The 16155-nt window shown below is 41.5% G+C and overlaps 1 protein-coding gene across 3 annotated transcripts in view; it reads right to left on the bottom strand.

Annotated features, from left to right (window-relative positions):
* Nucleotides 1-16155, bottom strand: part of trappc8 (trafficking protein particle complex subunit 8) — a 186117-nt gene that overhangs the window by 115852 nt on the left and 54110 nt on the right. For all 3 annotated transcript variants that reach the window (XM_063060131.1, XM_063060134.1, XM_063060143.1), the window contains 4 exons: nt 15934-16108; nt 6105-6258; nt 5703-5793; nt 2155-2390 (listed from right to left, as the gene is read on the bottom strand). In XM_063060131.1, the coding sequence (XP_062916201.1) occupies nt 2155-2390; nt 5703-5793; nt 6105-6258; nt 15934-16108 (656 nt within the window). The remainder of the gene's footprint in view (nt 1-2154; nt 2391-5702; nt 5794-6104; nt 6259-15933; nt 16109-16155) is intronic.

The following is a 16155-nucleotide window of genomic DNA, read 5'->3' as shown; positions in this document are numbered from 1 at the left end:
AATGAAGAATTCCACCATATTATGGTCACTCTTACCCAAGGGGCCTCTCACGACAAGATCGCTAACTAACCCTTCCTCATTGCTCAAAACCCAGTCCAGAATAGCCTGCTCTCTAGTTGGTTCCTCGACATGTTGGTTCAAAAAACCATCCCGCATACATTCCAAGAAATCCTCTTCCTCAGCACCTTTACCAATTTGGTTCACCCAGTCTACATGTAGATTGAAGTCACCCATTATAACTGCTGTTCCTTTATTGCACACATTTCTAATTTCCTGTTTAATACCATCTCCGACCTCACTACTACTGTTAGGTGGCCTGTACACAACTCCCACCAGTGTCTTCTGCCCCTTAGTGTTACGCAGCTCTACCCATATCAATTCCACATCTTCCTGGCTTATGTCCTTCCTTTCTATTGCGTTAATCTCTTCTTTAACCAGCAACGCCACCCCACCTCCCCTTCCTTCATGTCTATCCCTCCTGAATATTGAATATCCCTGAACGTTGAGCTCCCATCCCTGGTCACCCTGGAGCCATGTCTCTGTGATCCCAACTATATCATAATCATTAATAACAATCTGCACTTTCAATTCATCCACCTTATTACGAATGCTCCTTGCATTGACACATAAAGCCTTCAGGCGCTCTTTTACAACTCTCTTAGCCCTTATACAATTATGTTGAAAAGTGGCCCTTTTTAATGCTTGCCCTGGATTTGTCGGCCTGCCACTTTTACTTTTCTCCTTTGTACTTTTTGCTTCTACGCTCACTTTACACCCCTCTGTCTCTCTGCACTGGTTCCCATCCCTCTGTTGTGAACAAACCTCCTCACGCCTAGCCTCTTTAATTTGATTCCCACCCCCCAACCATTCTAGTTTAAAGTCACCTCAGTAGCCCCCGCTAATCTCCCTGCCAGGATATTGGTCCCCCTAGGATTCAAGTGTAACCCATCCTTTTTGTACAGGTCACGCCTGCGCCAAAAGAGGTCCCAATGATCCAAAAACTTGAATCCCTGCCCCCTGCTCCAATCCCTCAGCCACGCATTTATCCTCCACCTCATCGCATTCCTACTCTCACTGTCGCGTGGCACCGGCAGTAATCCTGAGATTACTACCTTTGCGGTCCTTTTTCTCAACTCCCTTCCTAGCTCCCTATATTCTCCTTTCAGGACCTCATCCCTTTTCCTACCTATGTCATTGGTACCTATATGTACCACGACCTCTGGCTCCTCACCCTCCCACTTCAGGATATCTTGGACACGATCAGAAATATCCCGGACCCTGGCACCAGGGAGGCAAACTACCATCCGGGTCTCTGGACTGCGTCCACAGAATCGCCTATCTGACCCCCTTACTATCGAGTCCCCTATCACAACTGCCCTCCTCTTCCTTGCCCTACCCTTCTGAGCTACAGGGCCAGACTCTGTGCCGGGGGCACAGCCACTGTCGCTTCCCCCGGGTAAGCTGTCCCCCCCAACAGTACTCAAACAGTTATCAACACCAGTTTCATGTATGCTAAATTTACCTACATGAATTCAAACTCAATTCCCACAGTTGAATTCAATTTAAGGCCACTGCTGGATTTTAATCGTTTACATTGGGGCACCATGGTAGCTTAGGGGTTAGCGCAACGGTGTTACAGCTCAGGGCACTCTGGAGTTCAGAGTTCAATTCTGGCACCGTTCTGTATGGAGTCTCTGTATAGTCTTCCCGAAGGACTGCATGGGTTTTCCCTGGGTGTTCTGGTTTCCTCCCACAGACCAAAGATGTACCAGGTAAGTTAACTGGTCATTGTAAATTGTCCCATGATTAGATTAGAGTTAATTGGGTTTCTCAGGGGTTGCTGGTGTGATTTGAAGGGCCAGAAGAGCCAGAAGGGCCTACTCCACACTGTAACACAAAATAAATAAAATTCAGATATATACTATTTCCATATGAACCTTTTTATCTAACTTTTCTTTCTTGTGCACGTTGACTGTGTAATCATAGCATTTTTAATTTCCTTCATATATTACCTCTCAAATCAACAAAGTCATCTAATACTTCTGAAGCATGGTCAGAATGGTGATACTATAATCTTCGAAATGCAAATACTTGGTTTCTTATACAATGGCAGCATGAGTTCTATGTACAAAATATACAAAACAATAGCCACACCTGATCATTCAGTTGTCGGATAGTCTTTTCGATGTGTGGCAGTAATCCACGGAATGTAAACTCCTGAATGAACTGTCGAATTCGATCATGGTCAGTCAGTGTTAAACTTAATCCACGAGCATTGGAGCTGTTTTTGGAATTGACTGCATCCACAGATTTTGCTTGATTGGAACCAAGTTCCCTCAACTTCATACTTCCCTGAAGTGAGTGAGATTTGAAATTGTTTGACATTCCAGCTGTTAAAATAGGCAAAAAGAGAGAGGGGGGGAGAGGGAGAGGGAGAGGGAGAGAGAGAGAGAGAGAGAGAGAGAGAGAGAGAGAGGGGGAGAAAGAAGATCAGTCCAGTGCTGAAATATTTCCTTTTAATCTTCACAAAGAATTTTATACAAAAAACCAGAAAAATTGAGGGACTGGAGGGGTGGCATAGATACTATTACAATTCTATACCATTATCAAATCAGAAACAGTCCGAGGCTCTTCACAGAAGCACTACAAAAAAAAACAATTACTCAATGATCAAAGGCTCAATAAGAGAGAAAGGCTTTCAAGGACTATCTTGGGGGGAGGGGGCAGGGGTAGAAGATGATGCAAAATATTTAAATCAAGGGCACCCATGGGGAGAGAACTAGGCTAAACTTTTCAGGTAAATTACTTTTCATTTGAAATGGATTGAGATAAAAGGATCATACAAATAAAATGTTAACCCCATTTCTGAGATCCACTTGAACAGTTAACCGTTTTTCCTTTCAAAGGACCATTAAGTTGATGGGACTTCTGGTATTTTCTGTACTTCAGATGAAAGATCATGATCTGAAACAAACTGCTTCTTTCCAAAGATGCTGTCTAACTTGCCAACAACGACAGCATTTTGCATTTGGCTGCTCTATTAACACAAAGATTAAAAGATAACACATTAAACTAGAGAACTACACAACAAAGCAAACCCCACTGAAACAAATGATGGATATCTCCTTCTTGAAGCTGGGTTGCAGACACAGCCAGAGGCATTACGCTCACCACCATCGAAGACATCTTCAAAAGGTGATACCTCAAGAAGGTGGCATCTATCATTAACGACCATCACCATCCAGCACATGCCTTCATTACCACCACCCGGAAAGAGATACAGAAGCCTGACAGTACACACTCAATGATTCAGAAATAGCTTCATCTCCTCTGTCATTAGATTTGTAAACAGTCCATGAACATTATCCAGTTATTGGCTTGTCCTTCGCACTATTTTGTAATATATAATAATTGTCTTACACTGTATTATTGCCACAAAACAAATTTCACATTGAATAAATCTGAATGTGATACCCTAACTTTTTACATTTTTTTCAACTTGACTTCAGTGACACCCATTCTCACTGCTCTCCTCTGATCTCTGCTGCTCTTCACCCCTTTTCCACCATTTTATACAAGCTTTCTCACCTCTCTCCAGTCTTGACTCAAAATAATGACTGTCCATTTCCCTCCAAACATTATGCCTGACTCGATGAGCTTCTCTAGCAGCATTGTACTGCTCTAGATTTCCAGCATAAGCATTTTCTTCTCTCTCTCATAATCTTAACTCAAGTTGCTGTAATTGTTCATTGAAGCAGTTATTTATAGGGTAAAGAACTGTAAAGTGCTACTTAATTGTGGATAAGACCAAGGCGAGTGATGACAGTATTAGTCTGGAGTTATTTATGTGGCAAAATCTTTTGTCATCAACTGTATAAAGCTCTTTGAATGCAAGGTACTCCTGAATGTCTCCAATGATTTTTTTTGCTGATCATACAAAATTATTGCAGTTCAGTTTTTAGTTATCGTGTGCAACGAAAGGATTAAACTATTCAGGTTATCATTTGGAAAGTAGCTATTCCCACCTTCAGTCCCAGTATTTTGTTGCTTCCTTGATCTTTTAAATCAAGAAACATCACCAGGACAGGTGGAGAAACAGCAGATGGAATTCAATCCAAGTAAGTATGAGATGCTAAACTCTGGGAGGTCTAAAATAAGCAGAAAGTATACAAGTTAGTGGCAAGACCTTCAGAAGCATTGATATACAGAGTGGTCTTCGAATCCAAGTCCATAGCTTCCTTAAAATGGCCATGCAAGTGTTACAGGTGGCGTATGGCATGCTTGCCTTCAATGATGAGGGTATTGAGTATAAAAATCAGGAAATCATATTGCAGCAATTTAAAACTTTGGTTACGCCACACTCAGAATATTGTATGCAATTTTGTTTGCCTATTACAGGAAGGATGTGAAGATTTTGCAAACGGTGCAAATTCTTTTTATATATAAAATTAAAAACACTACCGGGGCGGGGGGGGGGGGTTAGAGGAAACAGACACAATAGCAAAGTTCAAGAGGCTTTTACGTGGACACATGAATATGCAGGAAATAGGGAAGGTGGAGGCAGAGGCGGTGAGAATATGGATCGTGTGCAGAAAGAAGGAATTAGTTTAATCCAGCATCACACTTGGCTCAGATGTTGTGGGCGAAAAGCTGTACTGATCTATGTCCACTCAGGAAATACAAGACATTGTCTACCCCACAATAGGTCTCAATAAAACTATTGATAATCCTGAATGCATAAATTGTACCCGTTTACTGCTTCCCATCACCAATTTTGCACATATTCCACAGTCCTGAAATACATTCCAAAAACATATACAAACACTAATATTGCAAATCCATACCCGATTTGATTGAAAATAGTCGCAGTGTGGTGTTGCACTTCAAAATGCCAAGGTCTGTTGGTAGTATCCCAAATGGTTTTGGTTTAAAGTGCCAATCGGAGGGATAACCTTGTTGCCTTCTGTACAAGACAGGCAAACTTCCTGTATTGTACTGCACTCTTCAGCTCATACCTTGTGTACTTGCATGCTTCCACTTCCCCATATTTCTCCCACATGGCTGTCCCAAGATTTGAGCCTCCTCTCTATAGTAAGATTTCTACCAATTTGCTAACTGAAACTCCAAATAATATAAAAGCCACATTTGCATACTATCACCTCCTTCTGACAGGAACATCTGCCTTGCTGTCTACTCTACCATCTAGTTTGGCAAACTTGAAATGTTTGTGGGTTTCAGTCAGACCAGAAAACCTTTCACCCCAAACACAGTAGTCCTAATCAATCAATAAACCATTATTCTGGGCTTTTGGTTAGATCTGCTCCAAATACAATTAATGTTGTAAAACAGAATTCTGTTACAACTTACAATTTGGAGTTATTTATGGTTGCTTGTAAAGTTGATTGTGCTAATCAAATTTTATTCTTGTCAAACAGTAGCTTCAAAATTAATCATAAACATAAGAGATTTTAAAGTTGGGAAATCTTGAGCAACACACAAAATGCTGGAGGAATTCAGCAAATGAAGCAAAATCTATGGAGGGGACACAGTCAATATTTTGGGTCAAGACCCTTCATCATGAGTCCTGATGAGGGGGTCTCAGCACAAAAAATTGACTATTTATTCCCCTCCACTGATGCTTGCTGAGTTCCTATAGTATTTTGTGTGTGCCTCAAATAAATAACTTCTCTGGTATAACTTACCATCAATCGAATTGTCCATCCCATCTAGGTCCACTCCAGTCATGCTTTCCTTACTCTTGCTGGCAAGCGGAACAAAACCATCACAGATTTCCTTCAAAAAAGACCAATTCAAATATTAAATAAAACTACTGGCTATCATTTTAAAAACTGGGTGTACTCTAAATGCAACAATATATCAAAAGACTACTATCCAATTGTTTAGAAATCTCAACAATTCACATTTACACACTTCAATTCTTAAACCAAGCATAAGACCATTCCTTATTACTTGATCAAAAGCACAAATGATTAGCCATTTACTATACTTAATTTCCCTTGCTTAAAAATAGCAATAAATATACCATAAACACTTAATTAACAGTAAAATATTTAGGATAGTTAGAATTCAAAAGGAATGCGCACCTGGTTTTGCAAGTTGCTTCGATTCAAATACTGACTCCAAGGGTCAGGGATTTGTTCATCTGCTCCACTTGATGGCATTCGAGAGTTAAACTTCAGCAAATAGCATCCTTGTGTCCCATATCTCTGCTTCATTTCTTCATAAACAGATTCAGCTCTGAAGGATCAGTTAGAAATTAGAATTAATAAACTTCAACCTCTACAGTGGACTTCAATTGTTATTTTTCATCTATGTATCCAATAGCTTGCTATAACTGCACAAAGTCACCAAGGAGAAATCTAATATACATTGACAAAAACTAGTCATAACTGAAATAACTATTTTCAATTAGACATTATAAAGGAAATTCAAATGAACTAGTAAGTCGGCATAATTTCCCTCTCAATACTTTACATCAGTGACTTCAATTCCACTGGTCATAAGTGCTCAGATATTCAGTTTTACAGGTTCTCAGATACCCACATGCTGAAGGTAATAAATCACAATGTTTTCTATGTTGACAGTAAGAGCACAGAATGATACAAGTTGGTTCCCAAAAAGTTCTCTTTTAAGGCTAGCTATTTCCAATAAGTACTTGTATTTTCTACAAAGTTCATACAAGTTACAATCAGAGTTACAGAACACAGAAAAAGGCCCGTCAGCCTAACTCATTTATTCTGATTGAAGTGCCACATAAGCTGAACCCACAGACACACACACACACAGAATTCAAACAGCATGGATATACTCCATGAGCCTGAATGAGCCTTCCGTGTAGACATCGTCAAACACCTTACTAAAATCAACACAGACAACATCCACAACTCTACCTTCAATCATTTTCATAGCCACATCGAAAAACTCATTAAGTTAGTAAGACGTGACTGACATCTCACAAAGTCATGGTGACTGCCTCCTAATTTCCGAAACTGTAAAAAAAGACCAAGCATCCTCTTTGTCTACACTCCTTATGATTTTGTATATTATAAGGTTTCCAACAGTCTACGGAAAACAACCCTAGGCTATCCATTCTCTCCTTATAACTCAAGCTGCCCAGTTCTGACAAAAATCTCAATAAATCTTTTCTGCACCTTTTCCAGGTTAATCACATGCCCACTCTAGCTAGGCAATCAGAAATGCAAGTATGGTTTTAACATCAGAATCAGGTTTATAAATCACCGTTTTATGTGACATGAAATTTCTTACCTGTGGCGGAACAGTGCAAAGACAAAATGACTATAAATTACATAATAAATAATAGTGCAAGAGGAATAATGAAGTACACTGCTTATATAGCTGTAACATGACATCCAATTTTGTAATCAATGTCCTGACCAATGAAGCCAAGCATGCTAAATGCTTTCTTCATCACTTTGTTCAGGAAATGGAAGGGAATTTAGTTGGGGAATTGATTACTAATTTATTTAGCTCAGCACAACACTGTGGGTCGAAAGGCCAGTGCTCCACCGTTCTATATATTTGTACATGTTCTGTCACTTTCAGGGATCTACATACTTATACTCCCAAGTCTCTAAATTGTCAGAACTTAATAGCAAAGTGCCAAATTAATCATAATCTTAAATATCTTAATTAGATAAGAAAATGCATTGCTATAAAATGTTTGATTAAAGCAGTGACGCTGTTTGAACTACGCAGAGCTGGTCATGTAATAGAAATAAATGTCTTAATATAATTTATCTAATATATATTAAGTGTTCAAATCAGGCTACCATTTATTGATTTAGTCATTACTCAAACTTTTCTACCATGTAATGGAAACAGTGGATCCCATGCACTGCCACCAAAATTACAGTTCCCTTACCCAGCACTGTTTGCTTCTACCCCTTATCAAAGATCCACAAACCTGGCTGACCAGGTAGGCCATTGTCTCTGCCAAGACTTGCCCCAATAAACTTGTGTCTACATACCTCAACTCTATTCTATCCCCCTTGGTTCAGTCCCTTCCCACCTACATCCGTGGCACTTCACATGCTCTCAATCTCAACAACTTTCAACTCCCTGGCGCTGACAGCCACATTTCACCATGGATATCTAGGCCCTATAAACTTCTATCCCCCCCAACCCCCTATCAAGAAGGCATAAAAGCTCACTGCTTCTTTCCCAATCAGTCCATCTCCACCACCACCCTTCACCATCTGACAGAACTGGTCCTCCTTCAGCTCCTCCCACTTTCCCAAAACCCAAGAGGTAGCCATGGGCACCCACGAGCATACAGATGGGACCCAGCTCCTCTTGCCTATTTCGTTGGCCATGTAGAACCATGTTCTAAGCCTTTCCTGGTAAAGCTCACCAACTCTTCCTGCACTGCATTGACCACCACACTGGTACTGCTTCATGCACCCATGCTGAGCTCAAATTCATCAACTTTGGCTCCTGCCCTTAAATTCACATGACCCATTTCTGACACCTTTCTCCTCTTCCTCTATCTTTGTTTCTATCTCTGGGACAAACTGTACCATGATCTTTTATAAACCTACCAATTCCCACAGCTATTTTGACTATACCTCTTCCCTACCCGTCTCCTCTAAAAGTGTTATTCCCTTTTCTCAGTTCCTTTGTCTCCGCTGCATCTGTACCCAAGATGAGGCTTTCCTTTCCAAGACATAAGAAATATCCACCTTCTTCAAGAATGTAGATTATCTTCCTTTACCATTGATGCTCCTGTCACCCAAATCTCCTCAATTTCCTGGACATCCCAACTTACCCTATCTTCCCACTGCTTTAAAAGAAATTAATTCCACTTGTTCACACCTACCAGCCATGAGCCTCTGCATGCAACACAAGTCACCTTCAACTGGATCCTACCACCAAATAGATCTTTACCTCTCCTCCGCTTTCCATTTTCCACGAAGATCACTCCATGATTCCCTTGTCCATCCATCCCTCCCCACTAATCTCCTTCCAAATACAGATACATACAAACGAGACCAGACATAAATTGGGGGAAACGCTTTGTTGAGCACCCCCCTCCATCCACCAAAAGGAAATTTTCTGGTGCCCAACCATTTTAATACTTATCCCCATTCCATTATGTGGGTCCACAGCCTCCTTTTTTTTTTACCACAATGAAGCCACTTTCAGAGTGGAGGAGCAACATATCATTCCATCTGTAGCCTCCAAACTGATGACATGAATTACTTCTTCAGATAATTTCCTTCCCCTCTTCTTCTATTCCCCACTCTGGCCTCTAATCTCTACTCATTTATCACCTCCCTGCGGTACCCCTCCTTCTTCCCTTTCTCCCGTGGTCCACTCTCCACTTGCTGTAATACAGAAAGGATGTGGAAACTTTGGAAAGAGTGAAGAGATTCACCAAGATGCTGCTTAGATTAGAAGATATGAGCTCCAAAGAGAGGATATAAAAACTTGGGTTGTTTCCTCTGGATCATCAGAGGCTAAGGGAAGACCCAATAGACAGACATCCCTTTAGAACAGAGATGAGAAGGAATTCCTTTAGCCAAAGGGTAGGGAATAGGTGGAATTCATTGCCTCATGTGGCAGTGGATGCCAAGTCTTGGATTGAGAGGGAAAATAAATTAGCCATGATAGAATGGCAAATGGCCTAATTCTGCTCCTTTGTCTTATGTTATTTGTTGTGTATGTAATAATTCAGTAATATTTAAGTAATATTTTATATGTGTATAGTTTGATTAGGCATTCTTTGTTTACATAATTCATTATGGGTTATATGTACGAATGGCACATGTCATCAAATACATGCGCCTCGCTAGAAGTAAAATAAAACTAAGACACGGGTTATCCCCAACTCTCCTGTAGTCATCTTTCAATTTCTGGCGTTACAAAATATAAAAGTTTATAAAATAAAGCATTGACAGACTTTGACTGTCAACCCTTTCTCCCAGGGTAGAAGTACAAAACGACTTGCATCTAAGGTGAGGAGAAAGCCAGAATAAAAAGGTGGGGGAGAAATGGAGTACAAGTCGATAGGTGATTGGTGAGTTGAGGTGAAGTCGGAGGGAAAAGGTAGATAGAAAGGGGAGTGAAGAATGGGAACAAGATGAGAGGCTGGGAGGTGATAGGTGGAAAAGGCAAAGGTCTGAACCCTTAATTTTGGCTTATGCCCTCAGTTTCCAGTCCTGATGGAAAGCCTCGACATAAAGCGTCAACTGTTCATTTACTCTATAGACGGTGCCTGACCTGTTAAGTTCCTCAAACATTTTGTATTGTTCCAGATAAAGGATGGACAGTCTTTGGAATCCTTTATGTGAAGATTTAGATAAGGACAAATTTCTATCAGCATTATTCTCTATTCCCTTCTTAACATGCTTGTCCAGTCTCCCCTTATTTGAATGGAGTTTGTTACCTACTGTTCTTCCAACCAAAATGTGCTGTGTTAGTAAACTCCATATTCCTGTCATTCTTTCTTTTCACTTTTCTCCCCTAATCTCTTGGTGATCATCTTACATTGTTGGCCATGATTTTGTTTTGCACTCATTATTGGCAATATCATTATAACATCAACTTATCAAATCTTTCCTTGTTCTAAGAAAAAAAAACTTTTTTTTTGAGCAGTTATGCATTTTTGGTATCGTACTGAATTCTTCACTGCATCCTCTCCAATGATTCCATATCCTTTTTATAATATGGTGACCAGATGTGTGGTCTACATAGAGTCAATGCAGACCTTGGTGCAAGTTACTTTTCAAATTCCAATCTTCAAAATAATCCCAAGGGTTTGGTTTGCTTTTCATTGTGCTTTACTTTCTTGTGTGATTTGTTATTTCTTCTCCAGATCTTTGTTCCCCGAGATCTATTTTTTAAATAAGCTACCCCCTTATTGTTTCAATCAAAATATACAATTTCATGTACTGGAACACCAGGTACAATTAATTTCCATTTCAACGTTTATTGAAATCTGTCTCAGGACTGTGTTTTAGTATCACTAATTTAGAAACTGTTTGAATGCAGAGAGTAAAGTACTTATGTAAAATTATAGTTACATCATCTTTATAAGCACGAAGACTCCTTTTTTCTATAATATCACAAATGTAGAAAAAGGCTTATGTGGTGCAATGTCTCCTTCTTCATTTAATCATAAAATTGAAGAAAGTTTAACTCAGCATCCTTCTCATCACTCTCAATATAAAACGTGAAGAAAAAGATTTTAATGCAGAAACACAGCAAGGGGTTTGGGTTTTTAAGTATGGTACACTTTTTAAAATTCTGCTAGTACTATGCAATATTTCTCTTCTGCTTTCACATCCCCCTTCGCCCCATCATTACCACTAATGAAGGGAATGAACTGTCTTTGTAGAAACCTTATTCAATGTGCAAAACAAGGTTCCACACAGTAAGCTTATTCAGAAAGTCAGAAGGCATGGGATCCAGGAAAATTTGGCCACATGGATTCAGAATTGGCTTGCCTACAGAAAGCAAAGGGTCGTGGTGGAGGGAGTACATTTGGATTGGAGGGTTGTGACTAGTGGTGTCCCACAAGGATCGGTTCTGGGACCTCTACTTTACGTGATTTTTATTAACGACCTGGATGTGGGGGTAGAAGGGTGGGTTGGCAAGTTTGCAGACAACACAAATATTGGTGGTGCTGTGGATGGTGTAGAGGATTGTCGAAGATTGCAGAGAGACATTGATAGGAGGTAGAAGTGGGCTGAGAAGTGGCAGATAGAGTTCAACCCGGAGAAGTGTGAGGTGGTACACTTTGGATGGACAAACTCCAAGGCAGAGTACAAAGTAAATGGTAGGATACTTGGCAGTGTGGAGGAGCACATGGATCTGGGGATACATGTCCACAGATCCCTGAAAGTTGCCTCACAGGTGGATAGGGTAGGTAAGAAAGCTTATGGAGTGTTAGCCTTCATAAGTCGAGGGATAGAGTTTCAGAGTCTCGGGGCAATGATGCAGCTCTATAAAACTCTGGTTAGGCCACACTTGGAGAACTGTGTCCAGTTCTGGTCGCCTCACTATAGAAAGGATGTGGAAGCACTGGAAAGGGTACAGAGGAGATTTACCAGGATGCTGCCTGGCTTAGAGAGTATGCATTATGATCAGAGATTAAGGGAGCTAGGGCTTTACTCTTTGGAGAGGAGGAGGATGAGAGGAGACATGACAGAGGTATACAAGATATTAAGAGGAATAGATAGAGTGGACAGCCAGCGCCTCTTCCCCAGGGCACCACTGCTCAATACAAGAGGACAAAGCTTTAAGGTAAGGGGTGGGAAGTTCAAGGGGGAAATTAGAGGAAGGTTTTTTTTTTAAACTCAGAGAGTGGTTGGTGTGTGGAATGCACTGCCTGAGTCAGTGGTGGAGGCAGATACACTAGTGAAATTTAAGAGACTACTTGACAGGTATATGGAGGAATTTAAGGTGGGGGGTTATATGGGAGGCAGGGTTTAAGGGTCGGCACAACATTGTGGGCTGAAGGACCTGTACTGTGCTGCATTGTTCTATGCTCTATGTAAACCATTCCGCATTTGCTGAGGCTGACTGGCTGAGGTAGGTAATGTGAAACACCTATCTATTCTGGTGAGAAACACTGTTCAAAATTCTTTGACTACCAAAATGGGGAAGGGCAGAGCCAGACACTATCTTGCAAGTTCATAAAGGAGACATAACACACTGGAGCTGCTGGAATGTGGAGCAACAAACATAACCTGCTGGAGGAACTCAGCGGATCAGGCTGCATCAATGGAGGGAAACTGTCAAGGTTAACGGAAAACCTGTTAAAGTTCTTTTAGATTCCGGCAGCTCACTGTCACTTATTATGAAAAGTCACCTGCCTTTGATGTTGACTACAGTCACCAAACATCTGTGCAATGTATCCATGGTGACTAGAAGTGTGGGCCACAGGCAGAACTCTCAATTGACCGGGATGACAAGTATCTGATGAAAGTAGGGGTGTTGGAGAAACAAAGTTGACATGATTCTGGGGAGAGATTTGCCTTTGTTACATGAGTTACAGAGGAAAGGAAATAGCCAATCACATTCATCCATTAATCCAGGAATGTTGTTTCATATATAGGCATGACTCATGCTAAAACCAAAACCAAAAGGTGTTTGCTGACTTTCCTCAGCTGTTCCAGCATACACCAGGGCTTTATAAAGGTCTTAAAATATTCCATCAGGATCAGACCTGACCAGGGTTGAGTATGCCAACACTGCTACAGAGAACCAGAATAACTTGTGGGGGCCCTGAGAGATGAAATTCGGACCATGCTGGAGCTGGGTGTCAGCCTTTAAATAGTGAGTGAGTGGAGCAATACTATTGTTATTGTCCCCAAGGAGGATTGGACAGGCAAACTATATTACTACACTGGACCTTTGTAATGGCTACTGGAAGGTTCCCCTAGATGACCAATCAAAACCCTTCACTGCCTTCCACATGCCTGAGTCTAGTTCAGTTCACTGTGACGGCCTTTGGTTTTCACGGTGCACCAGCAACCTTCCAGCAGTTGAAGGACTGTGTACACCAGGGCCGTGAGGACTGCAGTGCAGTATATCTAGATGATGTGGTCGTCTACAGCCAGCCGTGGTCAGAGCACTTGGACCATCTGAACAGGATCCTTGGGAATATTCATACTGCCAGTCTCACCCTCACTCTACAAAAATAATGAGTGGGCTCAAAGGGAGACCAGATACCTTGACTACCAGCTGGGACATGGAGAGGTTTCAGCACAAATAGACAAAGTGGAAGCGATCCACAAACAGTCTTTAACCTCACACTAAGAAGGAAGTGAAGTTGTTCCTAGGTCTGGTAGGGAGGTATCACAGGTTCATTCTCCAACTCACCACTCTGACTAATCTTATTGGGAAAGCCTGTAAGCAACTCAAGGGTGTGTGAAAATGCTTTAAGCCCTTAAAATTCACGTGTTCTTCACCCATCCTTCAGAGTCCAAACTTTGACAAACAGTTCCTTATCCAGGTGGATGAACAGTGCTGGCACAAGGAGAACCTGGAGAAAAAACTCTGTCCTTTACCTGACCCAAAAACTCCTCCCAAGGGAAATCAGGTTTTCCACCATTGAAAAGGAGTGTCTGGCCACTAAGTGGGCCTTTGACAGCATTTAGTACTAACTTCTCAGCAGGGAGTTTGACCTTTACACAGACCACTGACTAGATTCAAACAATGAAGGACTGCAATGCCAGAGTGACACAGTGGTACCTAGAGCTCCAAGCCTTCAAATTCTTTGTCTATTATAAAGCAGGGAAAGGAAACCTGTCTTAGCTGCTGAGCATCATCGCCAAAGGAGAGGAGGGTGGTAATGTGATGGAGAGCACTCCTTACACACACAAATATTGCCTTGTCTTCTACCGTTGTTGCATTGAATGTGAGCACTTTAATGTCTTCCCCGGTGTATTCTCATAATGGATCCTAAACCGAGCTGATGCACTCGGGGTGGCTTCATGGTGCCTTTCTTTCCATGTACAGTGGAATATTCCATTTCTTTAGTAATGGAGATGTGTAAATGGGTATATGTTGTTTGCATACTGTAATTAAGCTCTTAGGTTAACTGTGAGTAATTAAAGATGGTACGTCCTGGTGCCTAATAAATGGGGCTCTGCTCTCAGTAAGAGACACACAGAGAGACGGACTGCCAAGAGGTCACATTGGACAAAAATAGTATGGAGGTGTTATTGTGTTATCTGGTAGATATCTTTGTAAATATTGGCAATTTTCTTTTCACTATTTTTGCAAGTTTGAGTTTTGATGCACCCAATAACCCTTACAGTAAAGTGGAAAGCGACTCCAGCCATTTTTTTCTTTAATCAAAACCAACAGATCTAACACCAAAATTTTCTATTTCCCTCTAAAGGTGCTGCCAGATCCGCTGCTCAATGGCCTCTGCCCAAATATCTGATAGATTCACTTTATCTGTACACTACATGTCCAGCACAGCCAATTACACATGTACCAAGCTCTAAATAAAGTACAGTAACATACATCAAAGTTGCTGGTGAACGCAGCAGGCCAAGTAGCATCTATAGGAAGAGGCGCAGTCGATGTTTCAGGCTGAGACCCTTCGTCAGGACTAACTGAAGGAAGAGTGAGTAAGGGATTTGAAAGTTGGAGGGGGAGGGGGAGATGCAAAATGATAGGAGAAGACAGGAGGGGGAGGGATAGAGCTGAGAGCTGGACAGGTGATAGGCAAAAGGGGATACGAGAGGATCATGGGACAGGAGGTCCGGGAAGAAAGACAAGGGGGGGGTGACCCAGAGGATGGGCAAGAGGTATATTCAGAGGGACAGAGGGAGAAAAAGGAGAGTGAGAGAAAGAATGTGTGCATAAAAATGAGTAACAGATGGGGTACGAGGGGGAGGTGGGGCCTTAGCGGAAGTTAGAGAAGTCAATGTTCATGCCATCAGGTTGGAGGCTACCCAGACGGAATATAAGGTGTTGTTCCTCCAACCTGAGTGTGGCTTCATCTTTACAGTAGAGGAGGCCGTGGATAGACATGTCAGAATGAGAATGGGATGTGGAATTAAAATGTGTGGCCACTGGGAGATCCTGCTTTCTCTGGCGGACAGAGCGTAGATGTTCAGCAAAGCAGTCTCCCAGTCTGCGTCGGGTCTCACCAATATATAAAAGGCCACATCGGGAGCACCGGACGCAGTATATCACCCCAGTCGACTCACAGGTGAAGTGATGCCTCACCTGGAAGGACTGTTTGGGGCCCTGAATGGTGGTAAGGGAGGAAGTGTAAGGGCATGTGTAGCACTTGTTCAGTACAGTAGTTGAACTCAAACTGATTGAGCATTTCCTTTGAATTTGAGCACATAATCTTTGATTTGAAATCTGCAGACAATGTTCACCATTTCTGCAAAGCTCTATCTAAGATCAAATGATTAAAAAGCTTACCGTTCTTCTTCTCCTTCACTGAGATCATGCAGTAAAACGTAGTATTTCAACGTATTTGGAATAAACCACTTTGGATATGAGTAATCACTGCTGTGCTGAATACGATGTTGCTCCTGTGATAACTTCAAAAACTGTTCTACTGGATCAGAATCCCTTGATGACACCACTAACATGCCTGAAGGTACACTTAAGGAAAATACAATTCAAACCCAATTTCTAATT

The sequence above is a fragment of the Mobula hypostoma genome, chromosome 1, assembly GCF_963921235.1.
Source record: "Mobula hypostoma chromosome 1, sMobHyp1.1, whole genome shotgun sequence".
NCBI classification, from domain to species: Eukaryota; Metazoa; Chordata; class Chondrichthyes; order Myliobatiformes; family Myliobatidae; genus Mobula; species Mobula hypostoma.
This window is presented reverse-complemented; position numbering and strand designations above follow the sequence as displayed.